We start from the raw sequence: 19,068 nt of genomic DNA on the forward strand, positions 1-19,068 counted from the left end.
GTATGCCTCATCTCCTCTGATGAGCCCTTCCAGACACAAACAAACTGTAAAGACTGGCCATTGACAGGTGCTGCCATAAGTTTTCCTTTCTCTTCATTCCTACTTCTGCACCTCAGGAGTAATTTGCTGGCAATGGGAAAATTGACCCCCCCTCACCTAAAAATGGACAGCAGTAATAAAAATGTCAGATCTATCTGAGGATACATGACTGCTGAATTGAAAAAGCCTCAAAATGCCACAGACGGGGAGGACAGTTCAATGTTACACAAAAAGCATCATCTGAGGTGCTCGGCGGACATGGTGGCACTTATCTGCAGTCGTGGGCACATGCAGAATGTTATGTGTAAAATGTGATAAGGAGTGGCAAACTGAAGAATTACACCACCAAATGTTTCCATCTTAGCAAATGACAAAGTCTATTATTGAGTCCTAATGAGATTTAATTTTATAAAACAAAACAAAACCTGCTCGTTAAAAAGGATGCTTGTTTCCAATGTATATTAAATTAAACAATTGTCTTTAGATTTGTAATTTCCCTGATATTAATGTGCAGTAGTTATCTTTATTATGCTATCTTCTTCTTAATCGCTGACACAAATTCTTAAAAAAACGAACTGCAAATGTATTTACCTCACTGTGCTTTTAAAACTAAACAATGAAATGTTAAAATCAAGATTTCTTTCAGCATGAAATCATTTTTTGAGTAGGTGGTTTAATGAACGAGTGGCTCATTAGGCATTTCAAAAGGGATTAGTAGTTGACTCACCGCTCTGGATATTTAAAGCATGGTGCTTGTCGATAGTCCATCCTCCCAGTTTGGAGGCGGTGTTTTCGTGGCCCTGAAGAACTGCTGTCCTCTTCTCCCATAGAATAAGGTCTGGACAGGACTCATACTCAAAACCAACAGATACTAAGGAAAGATGAAACTAGCATTAGTGAAACACATGTCTTCTAGTTGAAAAAATATCACATTATATGCAATAACTACTTGATCACCTACCAAATGCTTCAGACAAGCCGTAGACCTTCTGGCTATAGACATCAGCCTTGTCCCACACAAAGTCATACAAGAGGTTTGGGGCTGCAGGAAACCACTTTCTGAACAGCCGGCCTTCCACAGCCACCATGAGGTGAACCTTCATCAAGTTGAAAGGGATTGTGGAGTGGGTGAGGGTCACCCTCAGTATTGACTTGTAACCTGGAGTCCTGCTGCTTAAATAGCCGAGCTTCATATCTGTCCCTGGTATGGGCACTTCCTCCTGCAGAGACTATGGACAAAAAAGAAAGCTTATGAATGACAGAAAGACGAACATAAATCCCTAAGCTAGCTGACAGAAATTGCAAATTCTGAAGTGCTTAGAAATCTATTTTCCTCAGTGTTTAAGGTAGGATTAATAACATGCCTCTGCGTGTCCTTTATTTCACACACATTATCAATTTGTCATTCCTTTGGTCAGTGGCCACTGCAGCATTTGTTACATATTTTTCATAGTCGCCCCGAAACAAATATATTGAACCGTGTGAAGATTAAAGAGGACAATTACATTCATGCGTTACAGGGAATTCAATGACGGATTTCTTCATTATGTACTTCAGGGACTATTTTCCTAATTGAATTAATAATAGCAAGTCCTTCATTAGGACAATACCCTTCCCTGCAATCCATATGGCAATGGCATCACAAGAGTGCCCTTGGGCTCAGAGCTGGCACTGTCCGATAATATACAGAGTAATAAAAGTTGGTTTAGTAGGAGACAACGCTGTGGCCTTGGAGATTTTCCACTGAGGTCAGACCTGTAACCTCTTGATGATTCAACAGTAGGTCAGCACTCAATTATATTGTACAGTATTCATATTGAGGATCAAAGGTCGACAGGACTGGTTTGGTTGACCAACTCCTCTCTGCTCTAATTAAATGACCTCTCGTTGCCTGTCTCCACAGAGCAAGATGTAAAGTAACAATTAAAACGGCTACCCAAAGCGTCATCGGTCGGAGGACATGTCACTCATGATGCGTTTCTTTCCAAATGTTCACGAGTGTGGCAGCACCTCGTTAAATGATCAGAATTGTCTTTTATAAGGACAAGTGTAAATTGGAACGATGTCATAGTGTGGCGCTCTTGCAGCTCAAGGAACAGCAAAGACAAGGCTGCTATAAAGAGACCAGGACTGCATGCTAAATTCACTCATATGCCATAAATCTAACGAAGCAAAGTCGGAGACAAAGTAATAAGAGAAGGTCACAGAGATGCCTGCTGGACGTACAGTGGCCACACATTCACCTGCCCACGCAAGTGTGTGCTTGCACAAACAAGACGCATGCAGGTGTCGACGGATAGCAAAAATATATGCAGTCATGAACTATACTCAAAAAAGCAAGTCGTTTCCAGTGTTGCTTGTATGCTTCATCTAGGAGCCTACAACCCAGGAGAAATTAAAGATGTCCAGGCTGTTTTCTGTGTGCGAGGTAATCATCATCACTCTGCAGCGAGGCAGTACAATGCACATTGTAAATCGCCAGAGTTCCACGGACCAATTACACAGGAGAGATAAAATCACAGCACTGCCACGAGTTACCATTACATTCGTGCTAGATGAATAGTCTACAGGGTCGCCTCCAGATGTGGGGCATGATTCATTTGGAGGAGAGACCCATGTAGACCACAACCTGCAGGGCAGTGAAGAGGGGTGGGGGGGGGGGAGTGGTCACCTGGATTTCGGGTACGACGGTGCGCCTTTCAGAGCAGGAGCCGGCGAAGGCGGTGAGCGGGGCCGGGGACACCATGGGCCCGGGCCGGGTGAAGCTGCTGAGGTCACAGCTGGGGATGTCATTCTCCTCGTGCCGCATGACGATGGTATCCATGACAAAGAAGCGTCCCCACGGCAACCAGAGAGTGTGCTCCTGCGTGATGAACGGGGCACGCTCAAAGTGCAGGGCTATGGCTATGCCCCCGTTGGTCACCAAGTCAAAACTGGAACACGGAGGCGCACAATGTCAGAGAGGATGAATGCCGACTCACACACAGTGAGTGATGTATTTTTTCAAATGAAATGCTGTGAAAATTCACATTAGCAATGCATGTAATCGGTTGTGTGTTGCGGATTAAACCATGCGATGATTTACTGTGATTATAATTATGACTATTTTCTAATTAAGTATTGTTATAACGGATCAAACTGTAATAAATTCCTTGTTTTATAAAAAGAAGGCTGTGAAGAAAGAATGCCGTTTCACTATTTAGCATTATCTTTCAGGCGCACACAGGCTGAAAATACAAAAGGACGATTAATCACAATGTTGGAAGCACATATCTTAATTACTGTCATAATCTGTAGATTGTACTTGATGGATGAAAAACAGTAGATGCTTGCTGTACATTCAGGCATGGCTGTTTCGCCCATAGCGTGTGTGATGCACTGCTCCTGCGCTCATATTTATATATATATATGTGTGAGAGAGAGAGAGAGAGAGAGAGAGAGAGAGAGAGAGAGAGAGAGAGAAAGAGAGAAATGTGTGCCGCAGGATGGAGGCAGCCGCCACTTCTCTATTGATCCCTAAGATGAAGGCTGTCCACTCGAACATCAGTCTAAAAGCCCTGCAATGCAATCCCATCTACTGTTGCATTTAAGGGCCCCTGCCTCTGGTCTGACTGGAGTGGGTCTCAGTAAACAGGCTGCACTCTGGCGGTTTAATCATGTCTGACTGCTGCATGGTGACAGCTGCATGGTGACTGCTGCGTGCCTGCACCTGCACTGAATTTCTGCAGCTCTTGTCACTTCTCTCTTAGAGCCAATTAGTACCTGGTCATCAACAGGCCCATGGGAAGCATCTTTTTTTCAAATTACAGGTCCAAATAGTGGCCTCTATATTAGGTAACCTCCCTCTTGGTTTAAGCCACTATGAATAATTTGCTCAGTTTAACTCCCCTTGAGGGTAAACATCTGATTGGCAGTGGCGATAAACAAAAGTCTGCTCCGCCCTTGGTATTTTGCCCTTGGCTGGGTGCGAGCTTGTCCACTAGTGCGGAGGCTGCAGAGCTGATGTGGGCTGATAGTCGTACCCTTGTGCTGCCGCGATCCGTCAGCCGCCGTACAGTCTGCATGATGCCTGGCAGGGCTAAGGCTACGAGCTCTCTAAACACTTCTGGACAGATACCCATGGGCAGCCCGGCCAATCGATTGGAGGGATTCGCCGGCTGTTATCAATCATGACAACAGCCTTAAGCCATGTGACAACATTTATTAAACTACCTACAGCAGCCTTGGTTGCTTGTGCCCTCAGGGAATGCATCAGCCTCAAAGAGCTAACCCTGCCAATGAAGTTGGCGTGCCTCAAACAAATTATATGCAATCATTTCTCAGACAATGTCTACTTATAATGAAGTGGACTGATAAGTGGAAAATAAGTGAATCAAGGACACGTAAGTTTAATAAGAGTGAGTAAGAACTATATACTGTAGATGCTTAGGTGATAGGTGAGGTGCCTTTATGTACGTCTGAAGTGAGAGAAAGGACACTAGTATTAGTTCCTCACCAGTTATAATTATATTCAGATTAATTATATAACATAATAATAACACATTAGTGTCCCCTTTGACAAGGCTGACGTGTGTTAAAAGGGAAAAAAAATCAACCACCAAAAACATAAAAAAATAAATAGCAGTAATTATAATTCTTATTATATATAATTATAAGTACATGTGAGATGTGACACATTATACATTGTCATCTTAGAATATTCAGAGGGATATTTTTACAAACACAAGTAGTATACAAGTTGTAAAGTGTACACTAGACTTCCCATATCTATATGGTGGCTCCTATAGAGGTCATCTCAAGCACGTAATAATGTAATTAGCTGGAGCCCCGTCAGCATTCTTCTCATTATTGGAGAAAAGCATAAAAGGGAATGGGCATGTCTCAATGCTCAGCCAGTCAGAAAATGGCTATACAGCTGTAAAGAAACTAAACTAACCTCTTTTGTTTAGGCCAGAAAACTTTTCAAGATAGTGGAAAAGGTAATTTAAAATCTAAGCCCTTGGACAATAAAGAACACATCATAAAAATGAGTTGAGACAGCTTTCCCATTTCTAAATGGCTGAACAGGTGCATTTCTGATTTCACGCTGCACTGAGCCAGTTTACAGTGATTGCTGGGGAGTTGCAGGAGACCGGGCATGTTTACAGGGGAGCCCGGGAGATGGAGTAGTGTTTACACATATGCCGGGAGGGAGAAAGGAGTATAGAGCTTTGCGCAGGAAAAACGGAGTGATGCATAAGAAAAATCGTACATGCATTAATGGGAAAAGGATAGAGATGAGGGGAGCCAGTGCAGTGGAAAGGACATGAGACCTAGGCTCAAGGAAAGTACGGACATAAGTGAAAGAGTAGTGCCCAGAGAGGAAAGGCTTAAGGGCAGTGAGGGATTAGAGGAGGAGTAGGGCGAGGGGATGGGGAGCAGATGAAATGAGCGAGGAAGGTGACGATGATGAGGTGGAGATGGGAGATTTTTGTAAAATTGGGGAAAAGAGGAGTGACAAGAAGACGGAAGAAATGAGTAGAGGCAAGAATGATCCAGATAAAAACCTGCGGCAAAGATGTGGGCCTTTAGAGTGCCGGTGACTGATAAAAGTGTCAGGAGGAAGTGGGGCTTGGAGAGCAAACACCAATTCATGCTGTGCTGTGATAGAGAGGCTTGGTTTGCCACAAGACCTTACTAACACTGACTACTATGAGAGATACCGAGGGATTGGAGGTTGTGAGAGTTTGCAATCTGATGCAAAAAAAAAACATGTTCAGAGAAGAACACAACACTCGAGAGACAATGTTACCCAAAGTTCTTTCTCTCTGGCCTTTCTCTGTCACTCTTAGAAAGTAAGAGATGAAACACATTGAATCCAGCGAGAGGTTTTTGTCTGGATCTCTCGGAGTAACTCTACTGGTGCCAAAGCAGCTGGCATAGAGTCGCTTAGTCTTTGTCCACTTGTTTCATGAGAACACTTTCTCCAAGAGGTCTTGTGGTGGTGTAATGAGACACCAAGAAGCTACACAATGAGTTTACTGATAACGTTTCCTTCTATCTTGCAAAAAATATGTGGATTCGTCTAAGGAAGGTATTGACATGTGTTTAAAACAACCACACAACTAATTAAAGTTAGCTTTATTTTGTCACCCATGACATCTATGGCAAAAAAAATGGAGCTACAACAAGAGCAGAAACAGATGCAAAGGAAATTAATTGCAAGTCTGATTAAGTGAGACAAAACTTAAATGTCTCACTTAATTCTGTAAATCTTCCTTTGTCAAATAAATAATGTCCATCTGCACTATGTTTCATGGCCCCAGCGAGCTGCTTTGAATTGGCATATTTTATTCTTTCCCCTCCCTGCTGCTACTGAAGCATAACTTATGAGTGTACCAGAAGGGCTTTGTTTGATTTCTCTGGGAATTGAGCCGAGAACTCCAAAATTGGACCAAATGAAAGCACAAAGCAGATCAATGGCGGCACAGTTTGCTGTGGCAACTATGTTTTTTTTTCTTCTTTTCCCCTTGCATCATTCGAAATCATCACAGCTTAACAACGCTAATGCTATTTGACAATAATATAAACACCGTTGTCACATCTTTGTACAGAATATTTAGGCAGCGGTTGGTGGCATTTGCATTGCATCCCTTGTTTTGGTGTGTGTGTGTCAATATAAGGACAAGAGCTCTTACCTTCCATCCTGCCGGGTGATTGTGTAACCGTAGGATGGGTTGTTGATGAAACTGATGTTGACGCCAACCAGCGGTGTTCCATCCGAGGTCACTACTTGTCCACGGATGACACAAGCATGGCTGCACGGGAGAGAAAAAGGCCCATTCAGTTGCAATGATGAAATACATTTTCGATATTCACCAAGAACACTTAAGTTGTAAAAAAACATACAGTAAGAATGGATGCTTTCAGAAGGAAATACTGTACACAATAAAAAACAAACAAGCCATAACAGAAACAGAACAACCTAACGCCTCCTAGGATGTCTCTACGGGTTTCATCCAGAATAATGAGATAAGGAAGCTTTACTTTGCTTTTGCTCTAATTAAAAAAAGAGGATTTATCTTTTCCATTACAGAATGCAAGAGAGGAAAATAATAGGACAGCAGATTGCAAGACTTGCTTGGCTGGTTATCAAGACCTTGACAGATTTCCAGACTGACATCAGGTCTCCAGAAGCTGCTTAAATTAGATCTGATCATCAGTCCCCACCGATCAATAGTGGGAAGTCATCCAAATTTACCTGCTAATCTTACTGAACTGATGAGTTGAGACCTTGCTGTTTCACGTCTCTCCCCATCGAGTTTTTGCCCACGTCATTAGCAAGGCCCAACTCATGTTCAGCCATCGTTTCTGTGGTCGTCCGCAAAAAAAATCGGTCCCCTAACAAATGCCTCACTGCCACTTCTTCATTAGACCATGGCTATTTTTAATACTTTTGGGTCTTAAACACTGCCACGTACTGGAAACAATTAACACTCGTGTGTTAGTAGCTGCCCTCAACATGTCCTTACCAGAGGCAAGATCATTCACCCCACACAATCCTGGTCCCCAGAAACCCAGCTTTATGCTAATTAGGCCGGGTCTCCTTCAGAAGACCTTGGCTGTCCACCACTGCACTGTAAACAAGCAAGGAGATACTGTTCTGAGTCCTTGGGCTCGTACCCAAAGAGCTATCTTTAATTCTATTTACATACAATTACGACTAAAGTTAGCGCAGCACGGGCCTATCCATCTACGATTAATCATTCATGCCAACAGTTTATTTTAGAGTCTTGTTTGAAGAAGCAATCATCCACATTTCCTTCAGACGGAGCTGAGAAAGTGGAACTATCTCCTTCCTGCCTCTCTGAGCCACATGGGGAGATGATTCTTCGCTGTCAAGACAAATGATTTAAATATTGACATCAAATAGAAGAGAAAGAAAGAGCAGCAAAGGAAGCGTGAAGCGTTCGCCGCAGAAACTTCCCCTCCATGCGAGATTTCACTCGTCCGAGAGGATTCACAAAGTCAAAAGGGACCGTCACAATATCTCCAACCTCCAGTTATTCATACATCATCCGCAGAGGGCGCGTTAGGACATGTTGCAGGAAACCATCTCTAGTTCATGTGGTTTTTTTTTTTAAAGTGGAAGTATTATGGATAACAACACTTAGTCTAGTCAGGTCTTGGGGTGGAATTTGCCACTGATGCCATGGAAGTTGTGTTGACGCATGACGCTAAAACCGCCTGACTTTTGAGACACAAGGAACTTGCACCATTGAAAACCACTGAACTGATTCTCCCACCGATGTCTCAACAGGAAAACATTCCTGTTATCCAACTCTTCTAATTGAGTGCGTGGATCAAGTTTGCTGTCAGATATGTTTTTTTTGGGGGACAACACTAATGACACTTACAGCTAACAAATCTGTTCCATCAATTTACCACAACTTGCCTGTTTCAGCACAGTTGGGTGTGCAACTGTGGGAAAACAAAAGACTTTTAAGGACACTGAACAACCTTTGGTGAGAAATCTTTTTTTCAAAGACAGTAAGCATCAACGACACACAGCAGTCACACGGTATAAAGTTGTCACAAACTTGGAAAATCCCCCCCTTTTGTCATTGTGAGGAAACTACACGACTCAGTATTTCAGGCTAATAAATGATACCGTCACCACAGCAGCAACAAAAACATAATTACCTATGCAAATGACTTGATTATAGGGTAAACCCTGATGCAAATATAAGCCCTCTCTTTCCCTGCCTGTGTGTTACCCAACATACTGAAGAGTGTACAATGAGACGTCAGTATACATCTTCTGCTCTCCAAATATATAATGCTACTGAAAGGAATAGAGCACACGGAGGAGAAAACAAACAAGATATTTTCTGACACTAAAGGCCTAATGCTAATAAAAGAGTTATAAATAAAATGAAGAAAATGCAAGCCTGTAAAAGAAACGAATGGCTTCTGCCTTGCTATTATAAACCAGCTATCAATCTTTGCCCAAATTGTTCTATAGACAAAGTCCCTGTTTACTGTTCGAGTCAGCATCCACTGTTGAGCCTACGAACTCTCTTGTATCGTGTGTCATGGTGGAGAGTCGAGACCCTTTTACGCAGTGGCAGATGCTTTATTCAGTGGCACCTTTGCAGCGTTTTCGTAGTGGGAAACATCAGAAATAGCACTCGGACATGTCTACTAGCATGAGGAAGCGGTTAATGGATCAATGAAGAGATGATCAGGTGACCAGGGCAGGCATATCAGGATGATGCTGAGACTGTGGCTGTAAGGCTCATCAGAGGCCCCGAGCACCCTGTCATAACCGCTCATATCTGTCAGTGGGTGGGGAATAAATACCAAGCATGAATAATAGATTATCACTGATATTTTTAGGTGAGCCAAGGCCTCCAATCTTGTAGCTCATCTCTGGACTCTTGACTTTACTTATTTATGGGCTGCATCTTCTGGCGAGAGAGAGGGACAGGAGTATTACTCAACCCTCTGCGCCTCTTCCACTGTCCACTGAAGAACTGCTAAATGTTGAGTGGTTCTCGAAAAGGCCATAAATAACGTCAATGAGGAATAATGTCACAAAGTGCTTTTCTCAAGTATTCGGCTGACACTTAAATGGTAAAAAACAGGAAGAGTTGGAGTTTGACAACGGTTGATGTTGAAAATGCCTGATCATATGCAGATGGCGAACGGTGTGACAAATAAACGAGACGAAAATGTCTGGGGCTTTTATTGTGAAAGCCAAGAACAGAAGGAGTGGATGTTCTAACTTTGTTAAGGTTGAAAGGAGCCATTCCGACGACGGAGCCTCCATGTTGTTGTTTTATAATCCTAAAAAATATCAACCCGTCCCGCACAATGTGATTAGTTGATGCTTTTATTACAGAATATTCCAACTGCTTCCAGAAAAAATGACGTCTCTCTTTTTCGCCGCGTAATATCATGTTCTGTGTGAAAGTACTCATGACAAATTAACAGTTAAAAAAGAAAGGTTTCATGTGTGAATTAATGACACACAAGAAACCTGTGTATAAAGGCCTTAAGAAATTAAAGAGCCACATGCTGAATACTGAGAGTGTTTTACTGCAAACGATGAGGTACGATGCACAGCATCAGGGTGGCAAACAGCACATTATTTAAACATTTCAACAAGCACCCAATGCTAGGACGTGTCGTGTTGCAGATTATACTAATGGAAATGATCCTGCTTGAGCAGAGACACTTTTGAAATCGATTTTTTTCCTTCAACACCAAAGCAACAGCTCTGCCGGACTAAAAATAGTAATGTCTGAAACTACAACCTTCTGCCATCACTTTGAACAGAAGAAGTAAAAAGCCTCAAATAACAACTCCACGCTGTGAAGTTTGTTTGATTCGTCTGCTGGTTTTGACACCATTTTAGAATATTTTATCACCAGGGACAAAAATTTGAAAATATTCTCAACATATTGTATTCTCACTTTATTTTGTTTTGACTGATGTCTGTTTGTTTCCCAGAAGTATAATACGCCAGGATGATAGAGATCCATACGCAAGTGGGATGCAAATAAGGTGACACAGCCTCACAAGCGATTAAAGATGAAAAGAGAAGGAGACAAAGGAAAAGAGAGGCAGGGGAATCTTATGGGACTTTGACAGCCATCCTGCCTGATATGAAAGCGCCTCAGATTCCATGGCTGGGGTGTCGTGGGCTCTGCCTCTGGGAGTGGGCCTCAGATGAATTACAGTAAAAGTAATCACAATACATGAATATGAGATGCCTTCTGTGCAAGGAAATGCTCTGTGCTTTTTGCCACATTCTATGGTTGTCCATCATCATCTGTCCGTCATCTTTCTAGTTATGCCCACATCCGGTCCCTGGACATTTCAGCCACTGCCGCCTATAGTGGCCTCCACTCCTTCATACAGACATTTTGGTTTTGGTTTTAAAAAAAAGCAAGCGTTTTACACTCTGTAAGTGCAACAACCACAGGATCGTGACTGCACTGGCCTACATTAATAATGAAAGCCACTGATTGATTTGTGCTTGCACCTGAAACGTCAATACTTAAAATAGTGACGTTAGCTATAATGCAAGTTCAGACTAGATCACAGTTTAATCTGTTGAAAATTAGCGGAGTAGCTAAATTAAAATGTGAAGACTTTTACATATAAACGAACGTCTGTCACATTCAAGTCATTGCCAAACAGTGAGGATTAAAACTATCGCCGCCAGGAAAAGCTGAAATACTGGATGTGTCTGGTGCGTTTTATGTCAACCAGCAAGAGCTAAGGGGGTCCAGAAAGACTATGTGATATGGCAGAAGCTATGGCGGAAAATCCTAAGAAGAGTCCAATAAAAGTTCCAAGAGCGAATGCTCCAGATAAAAAAAGAAAGGGATCGTCGACTCACCTGCTCACCGACTCAAAAGTGCTTGTGTAATTACTCTCTTTGCCAGAGGAGGGAGACAAACGTTCTTCACTGCAGCTTTAAATCCAGTAATGGCTAATTCAACTGACTCAACTGAATGAGTGTGAGCTCACAAGAGATTGATGCATGAGGAATAAACTACAATGCAAAAAAAACAAATAAAGAAAAAAATGAGAATTCAATTTAATATCGATTCCCAGGAGAGCATCAGCTTTCATCTCGTTACAATGGGATGGCTGTTACTGCTTGGTGCCTGCTGAGAGTAATGCGCAAGTCACTCACTTTCCGTCGAAGGGGTTGGCTCCGGGGATGATGTGAGTGCTGTCTCGGCCCACCAGGAAGTACACCCGGTCGTAGAAGGTCTGCAGGTTGCTCTGTGAAGAGGACATCTGTGTCTCCTGGATGATGTCCAGGGGGTCCGGGGAGCCAACGCACAGAGAGGTGGTGTGACAGGTTGCCTGCAGACAGCAGTCTGGATCCATGCAGTCCACCAGGCCATCTGACAAGGTCAAACAAGTCACACACACACACACACACACACACACTCTCTAATTAAACAACAGCCTGGACACACACCTGGCAAAATAAACCATATCTGAGCCACTGGGGCATTATTCATTTTGACTGTTGTTTTACTACATGATTGGAGCCATGTCATGTACATCTCTGTCCTGGAGAACATTTGAACCACGCCAGAATTGCTTTGGATCCCTATCTAGAATTTGCATGAAATAATACAAGACAGAAAGAGCTGCTGTGCAATGCACTTTACTTTCCTAAAGTGGGTCATTGGACTCCCTACCCTTTGCTTTCAAGGGCCTATCTGGCCAGATGGGTGATAAAAATAAACTCTGCTGTCAGGAGTCAGTCAAATCCCCAGCAGCACCCCTTCTTTGCCAGTGAGAGCCCTGCAGTCGCTGCAAAGTGATGGGGGGCGTGTGGACAAACAGCCCCTGCATAAATAAGGGATGCTATCCCATAGCTCAAGCCCAGAATGAGGTCTGGAAGAAAGGAAGTCACGTCTTCCACTTGGCCTCAAGAGTGGTGCAGCCCCCTGGCTGGCTCTGTGTGTGTGCCTGGCTCTGCTCGGGGCTAGTTAGCGGGCAGAACGGGGACTTCCTCCTGAGGCCAGCCCATGCTCAGAGGCCTCAAGGCAGATACGCCGCTTTTTAATAAAAATCCTGTTGTCCAGGTGACTGCCTGGAAGCTATTCCTCCTCCTCACCTGCATAAGAGTACAACTGAGCCTGGAAAGCATTAAGCAGGTACAGTGTATTCTCAAGCACAAAGGGGGCTTCATTCTGTAGTCAAATCATGTCTAGTTAAGAGTCCCTGTGGATGCTTGGCCGGTGTCAGAAGGCATTGGTGTGTGTTGTTTGTGATTTTACCTCCATCGTTGTCCTTGACATCACCGCAGGCCGTTTCCATGGAGGTGTCACAGCCATTGCCCCTCCAGCCCAGCTGGCACACACAGTACCAGCCATTGTTACCCAGAGTGCACCTACCATTTCCATTGCACAAACCAGGACAGCCCTCTGTGTACCAAAAAGGGACAAAAGACAGTGGTCGGCACAGAATTTAAAAAGAAAGCAGGATAAATGGGTGGCGGATAAATACTGTGTATTGCTTGTGCACAAACACCAACAATAAAACAATGTGGGCCTGCTGATGACAATGGTTTGCTGCTAATATTTCTCTGACGAAAGTCACGTCAAGATTTTCAAATGGGTGCGGTTGGCTATAATGACTCTCAGCTGAAGTTGATTAATTCAATACACCTTTTGTGACGCTTCTAATATCCCTTTGCAGTCAAATCAGATAAGAGAGATCTTCTAAATCAATATTCACTCATTACTACAGTAGATTGGTCTCCTGTATCTGCGCTACTACAGCTGGATAATGAGAGCAGTGGTGTGTGTGTGCTGGCATTCCCGCACATAATTGGATCAGTTTTTATGTGACCGTCATAATGATCATAACATTACTGCTACTGAATGAGCGGCAACAAGGCTGCATTAGTTATTGACTGTATATCATATTTTTTGCTCTCTTTTTTGATCAATAACATTATTCCTTCAGGCAGAGTGTGTGTTCTGTCATTAGGAGAAGCAGAATAAATAGGCGTAGAAGGCTGTGCTCAGTAATAGTATGCAGGGGAGGACTTTACGTGAACTGTGTTCCCGGCCATGTGACCCCGGGGGAGGTAAAGGCAGACTGGAGCAGACCGACAGGTGAAACATTCCCCTGGTTCTCTCTGGATGGGTCCTCACAAGGGGCATACATCAGAGGATTATCTCACCCATTCTAGGGCTGTTTGGCATTTATCTGGTACCTTGTGATTCGGATCCCCTCGCTGAGGGAGAAGGTAACATCTCAAGATATCAAACGCACGCGTCTGTCACCGTTTGTGTTGTTAGCGAGCTGCCTTGGTAGAGGGAATGCTAAGCTGACCCATTTTATCAACAAGAGAGAGGCTGGGGCAGGCTGTCTCGATGCTCTTACATCACGCAGGGAGAATAGGAGTGGGAGCATGAGAGAGCAAGGAAAGAAGAGAGATGAGTGCGGCGAGAGGGAGAAATGTATTAAAGGGAGAAATAACAGATGAAGCGAGAAACCGTGATGAGAAGGGAATACAGAGAAGTGTTTAGAAAGCGAAAGGGTAGAAGACTAGATGGGTGTTGTAGATCACATGGTTAGCTGAGGAATGCATCGGTTGCATTTTGGTTGTTGCAATACAGAGAAAGGACAGTATAATGACATGAGTCATAATACGGCCATGGATCAATGAAAAATCCACATTTATGCCTTATAAGTGATGATTTAACAAAATGAAGAGCAGGACTAAATTCAATTTTATTGGAACAACAAAATACTGCCAAATAATATCTCTGACCTTTGTGTCAATCCTTTCCGTTCTTCTATCATAGAAAGCCACCATATAATGTTTCATTGTTATAAATGTTTAATATTGAAACATAATGAACCTTTTAGCCACGTGGACTCATGACACATGGCAACCTTTCATTTATACGTTACACTTATACTATAGAGCAGAATCATGGGAGCTGAAGGGCTCCTTTGAATCTATATCTATAAAAAGGTGAATAACAAAGGAGCAACTGAGATGCAGACTGGTGAACAATGGGGATAGACTGTGGAGCATTCAAAACGGGAAGAAAAATATATAATCCCGTCTCAATTTTCTTCTCGTTTCCCTGAAGAAAAGGGACTCACAGTCGAAGGCTAATGCCATTAGAGAGTGTCTTGCCTCCGAGACACGTTTGGACATTAGCCGTCCTTTTATTGAGCGAATGGACAAAACAACTCCGGTTGGACCAGTGGAGACGGATGATTAGTAAGCTCCGAATGTTTATCACAAGGATAAATAAAGATCCGCTCTCTGTTGGCACCGGTTCAACTTAATTGGCAGCCCTTTCAGAGTGGAGCCCCCTGCAGAGCCGTGCCCGAGCCCGCCTGAAACAGCTCCAAACGTGAGGCTGCGAGTGTTGAAAAGGACTCCTCTGGCAGCCGCTCTCGTGCCAGGTGGTCCATTACCAAGGACACAGTGAGAGTGAGAGAGGGAGCTGGAGGCAGAGAGGCAGGGTTGCTGCAGAGCCTCCACCCCCGGCTTGCCCTGCACCAACCAGACCATGAACTCTTTTAATTAGAGAGGATGCGGCCTCAGCACCTATCAAGCCCTGCTCACAGCTGCACACTCATCCATAATGCATGGTGCAGGTTATGAAGCCCCTTTCCCGACACCTCCTACCTCCATCGAGGAAGCAAGGCCACACACAAACCTAATATCCAACACGTATAGAAAGCGTCACAACTTGACTCTCCAGGTGTGAAAGTGCTAAGTGGAGATTAGCGTGTGACAATATGGCAAAAAAAAGTTGATGGGAGGTGGGGATCTTTAGAATGAGTTGTTTGGAGGTGCGTAGTGTTTGTATATGTCGATGTGGGGGAGGAAGAGCATGGTGTGTGTGTGTTCATGATTCGTTAATGCCGGCTGGAGTTACGATGGCAGGAGGGCAAAATAGAAGGAAGGAGGAATGTCATACCTTTCACTACCTTATCCAGATAGTGAGCTTGGGAGATAAAAGACAGGACATATAAGGGAGGTTTGAACAGTGCCACTTCCATGACAAGACAGCAAGGCAAGGTGTTAGTTTACATTACAAAAGGTAAATAAATAAATAAAGGAAAAGTGCAGTCATGAAGCAAAACCATGCAATACAAGCAACACAACAAATGCAATCCAACACAGAGGGAGAGAGGGATGGAGACTGAAAAAAAGACAGGGGGGGTTGTGGTGCACGGGAGAGTGAGAGTGAGAGAGAGAGAGAGAGAGAGAGAGAGAGAGAGAGAGAGAGAGAGAATTAAAGAAAGAGTAAGAGAGAGAGCAAAAAAAAGAAGTGATATCTTCAGAAAGAACATTTCAATCTCTCCCCATTTATCAACTGCCAGGATCGGCAGGATATCTCAGGGGAGTATTTCAAAAGCAACGTGATTGATGCACATATTACCGCCCTTAAACCTCTCAAGCAATATCGCACAGGGGGTCAGGATGTTTCCACAGAAAGGCGTGTTTAATCTCGAAACACCTCTTTAGACGATGAGGTCACCAGAGGCTCCTGCGTTGGAGGGGGCCGGATCGGACCTCCCGCTCTCCACGGCATGGGGCTCTGGGGCCAATGCAGAGCTCTCAATAATGAAAATTGATTCAAATTAAGATCTTTGGCTTCTTAATGGATGACACTGAGGAATATTCTTGTTGAGGGAGCGGGGATCTCAATATGGCACTTATAAAAGGCCCATCAATAATGTAAGGACAGCGTATAAAACATTCACAGACTGAGTCAAGGCTCTGTACTGAAGCAGCTCTGCCCCGAGATATGCATGAGAATGCTGTGCGAGAAAAATTATCTTTCTATTTGAAAATGGAATAAAGCTTTCACCTATGAGACCAGCATTCTCAACTGTTGTCCCATCTCCTTGGTGACTTCTATGTGTGGGAGTTGCATATTTCTGTTCAATGAAAGGCTGTGGCAGGGAAGGAAGAGATGGCTATTGTTTCCTGACTCCCATCTCTGACACTTGAGCGGTTGGATCATAGAATGATAGAGATCTACCATGTCCGTTGGCAACTGTCAACTATAGTTTAACCCAGATGATTGGATCATATTTTATATGATTGCCACATATTGTGTTATGTAAAAGCAGTATCTACTGACTACAACATTTATATAAATGTGGAACAAAACATATCTCTCTCTGAAATATAGCGGAGTAGAATAAATAAATAAATTGGAAATACTCAAGTAAAGTACCTGTGTCTCAAAATTGTACTTAAGTTTAATACTTGAGTGAAAGCATTCAGTTACTTTCCACCAATAAAACGAAGCAATAAAAATGAAATATAAAAAAATATATAGAAGAGAAGATAAGACAATGGATGGCACACAGGGGACAAAAGGTAAAGTTGCAGGCTTGCAAAGCAGACATCACATGTCCTCTAGATGGTCTCCTCTGCTCTTTAGAGGAGGTTTGACAGTCCTGACGTCAAATATCATGCAGCTTAGTACATTAAAACACTCGTCTTAATGAGCTCAAGTTGCACTTTAACGATGAAACTGTCAAACTTCAGGACATCCATCAGCTTAACTCAGCCGTCTTTTTGGCAGCGGGCATTTCAAACAGATGAGTGAGGTCACAAACAGTGGTGAACCATGCTTACTTGCAGCCTGGCTGTGTCTGTTGCTAATATTAACATAATACTGCAGTCACTAATTCTCTAGGATAAGCAAATGCTCACAATGAGGAATGGAACCTCTTCAGGAAGTACAAAATAGCAAACATACTAAAAGTACATTGTACATTTGGCAGAGATGAGTTGGCTCATTTTACCTCTTTACTATTCTCTCTGTAAAGGATTTTATCAAAAAATGAAAGGAGCCAACAGTATCAACCCCTTGAACCACTGCTGGCATACTCCGCTAAAGGATTATGAAATCCACTACAAAACACTTAATGACTTCCCTCTACAGCGCAATGAAAACTCAGTCAAAAACTTTTTCCTCGGTTGAAGTGAGCCAGTGCTTTAAAGATAGGCCTTGACATGCAGTAAAGGTCTTGAAAACTTAACTTCTACAAGTGTGTTCACTGAGGAACAATTGTTAAGTGTAAACACAGAGCAAAAAGTGGTGGTTGATCTGCTCACATATCAGTATTTTGAAATAAATAGCAAATGGAAAGGGAGAAAAGAAAGAGATGTGGAATAGGATGGGTAAAAATGAAAGGACACCTTAGCACATTGCCACATTAAAATGCATGAAGGCAAGCCTCAGATCCTTGAGTAAACCTGTTCATGCTCTACCGAGTTGCACAAATTCAATTAAGCATGCTTTTCCCTCTCTTCTCCAACTGGACCCTTCCCCTCACACCCAGTGCTTCATAATCGCGCAGAAGGACAGACAGCGCCTTTGTTGCCCCCCCCACCCCACCCCACCCCAGATACTTCCCTAACACACACAGAGAGTCCCCCACCAATACCAAAACCTCTTCCTCTCCTACCGATCGTGCAGTGTTCTCCGTTCCACCCTGGACTGCATTCACATTTGCCGTCCCTGCAAGTGCCGTGTTCGTTGCAGCGAGGGTGACACGCCCTCTGGTCACACCCGGTGCCCATCCAGCCGTCGTCACAGCGGCAGGTGCCAGACACACAAATGCCATGGCCACCACAGTCCGCTGCACAAATCTCTGTGGGAGACAGGGACATAGAAAAAAAAGAAAAAAGAGTGGGGGATGACAGACAGAAAAGAAGGAGGGGGGGGAGTGACGGGACAAGGCAACAAGGGTGAAGAAAAAGACAAATCCAGGAGTTATTGTCAAGGAAACGCGGCCACGCTCCACTACCTTGTCTGATGGCAGCTGAAAAGAAATTCCTGCACCTCGTAAGGGGCAATCCTTTTTGACAATACAAATCTAATAAGTCCATTATATAGAAAAGACATGGATTGTGGCGGCCTTAGCAGACTTATTCTTCTCCTTGCCTCTTCTTCTCTTTGTAAAGTCAACCTCTTTCCGACACAGAGGGGGTAAAGAGATAGTAAAAAAACATACAAATACAGCTGGCACTTCTTGTAGAAATGAAAACAATATCAGCACTGCTATGTTGATTAAACTGTAAAACGTACTATATTTTGGTTGTACATGCTGAGTTCATAGCCACATTACTATGCGCTAAAGGCAGGAAGTACGGCTCCACTGAATTATTCAAGGCATATTCAGGGGATGATTCAAGGCATGAGATGTCAATATGCTGTTTTTATTCTACCTGAGTGCAGTGCGCCACGGGAAGAAGTACATTTGCGGAATGAAGGCGACTGAGAGACAGATCCACAGAAAAGCTCGGCTGACGCTTTTGTGTGGCAGCTGAAAGACCTCCCTGACAGGCTGCGATAGAGCCTGGGACATTACCCGCGTCTCATGAACTCGAGGGAGAGCGTGACGAGACGAAAAGCTCACAGAAATTAAACACTGACATATTTATTATGAATCTCATTGAAATGTTAACCTCTTTGTAAACTTTTGTGTTAAAAAAAAAAAAAAGGAGGCTGA

The 19,068-nt window shown here is 43.4% G+C and overlaps 1 protein-coding gene across 13 annotated transcripts in view; it reads right to left on the reverse strand.

Moving 5' to 3' along the window:
- The window catches only part of tenm4 (teneurin transmembrane protein 4), a 148,916-nt gene that overhangs the window by 36,407 nt on the left and 93,441 nt on the right, over positions 1–19,068 (reverse strand). For 8 of the 13 annotated variants that reach the window (XM_031863521.1, XM_031863520.1, XM_031863518.1 and 5 more), the window contains 8 exons: positions 18,022–18,207; positions 15,510–15,536; positions 12,834–12,980; positions 11,729–11,945; positions 6,717–6,836; positions 2,711–2,972; positions 1,001–1,268; positions 767–910 (listed from right to left, as the gene is read on the reverse strand). In XM_031863521.1, the coding sequence (XP_031719381.1) occupies positions 767–910; positions 1,001–1,268; positions 2,711–2,972; positions 6,717–6,836; positions 11,729–11,945; positions 12,834–12,980; positions 15,510–15,536; positions 18,022–18,207 (1,371 nt within the window). The remainder of the gene's footprint in view (positions 1–766; positions 911–1,000; positions 1,269–2,710; positions 2,973–6,716; positions 6,837–11,728; positions 11,946–12,833; positions 12,981–15,509; positions 15,537–18,021; positions 18,208–19,068) is intronic. The other 5 variants (XM_031863524.1, XM_031863523.1, XM_031863517.1 and 2 more) reach the window with 1 other exon arrangement.

Source organism: Anarrhichthys ocellatus, unplaced genomic scaffold (genome assembly GCF_004355925.1).
Source record: "Anarrhichthys ocellatus isolate YVR2014 unplaced genomic scaffold, GSC_Weel_1.0 scaffold29, whole genome shotgun sequence".
NCBI lineage: Eukaryota > Metazoa > Chordata > Actinopteri > Perciformes > Anarhichadidae > Anarrhichthys > Anarrhichthys ocellatus.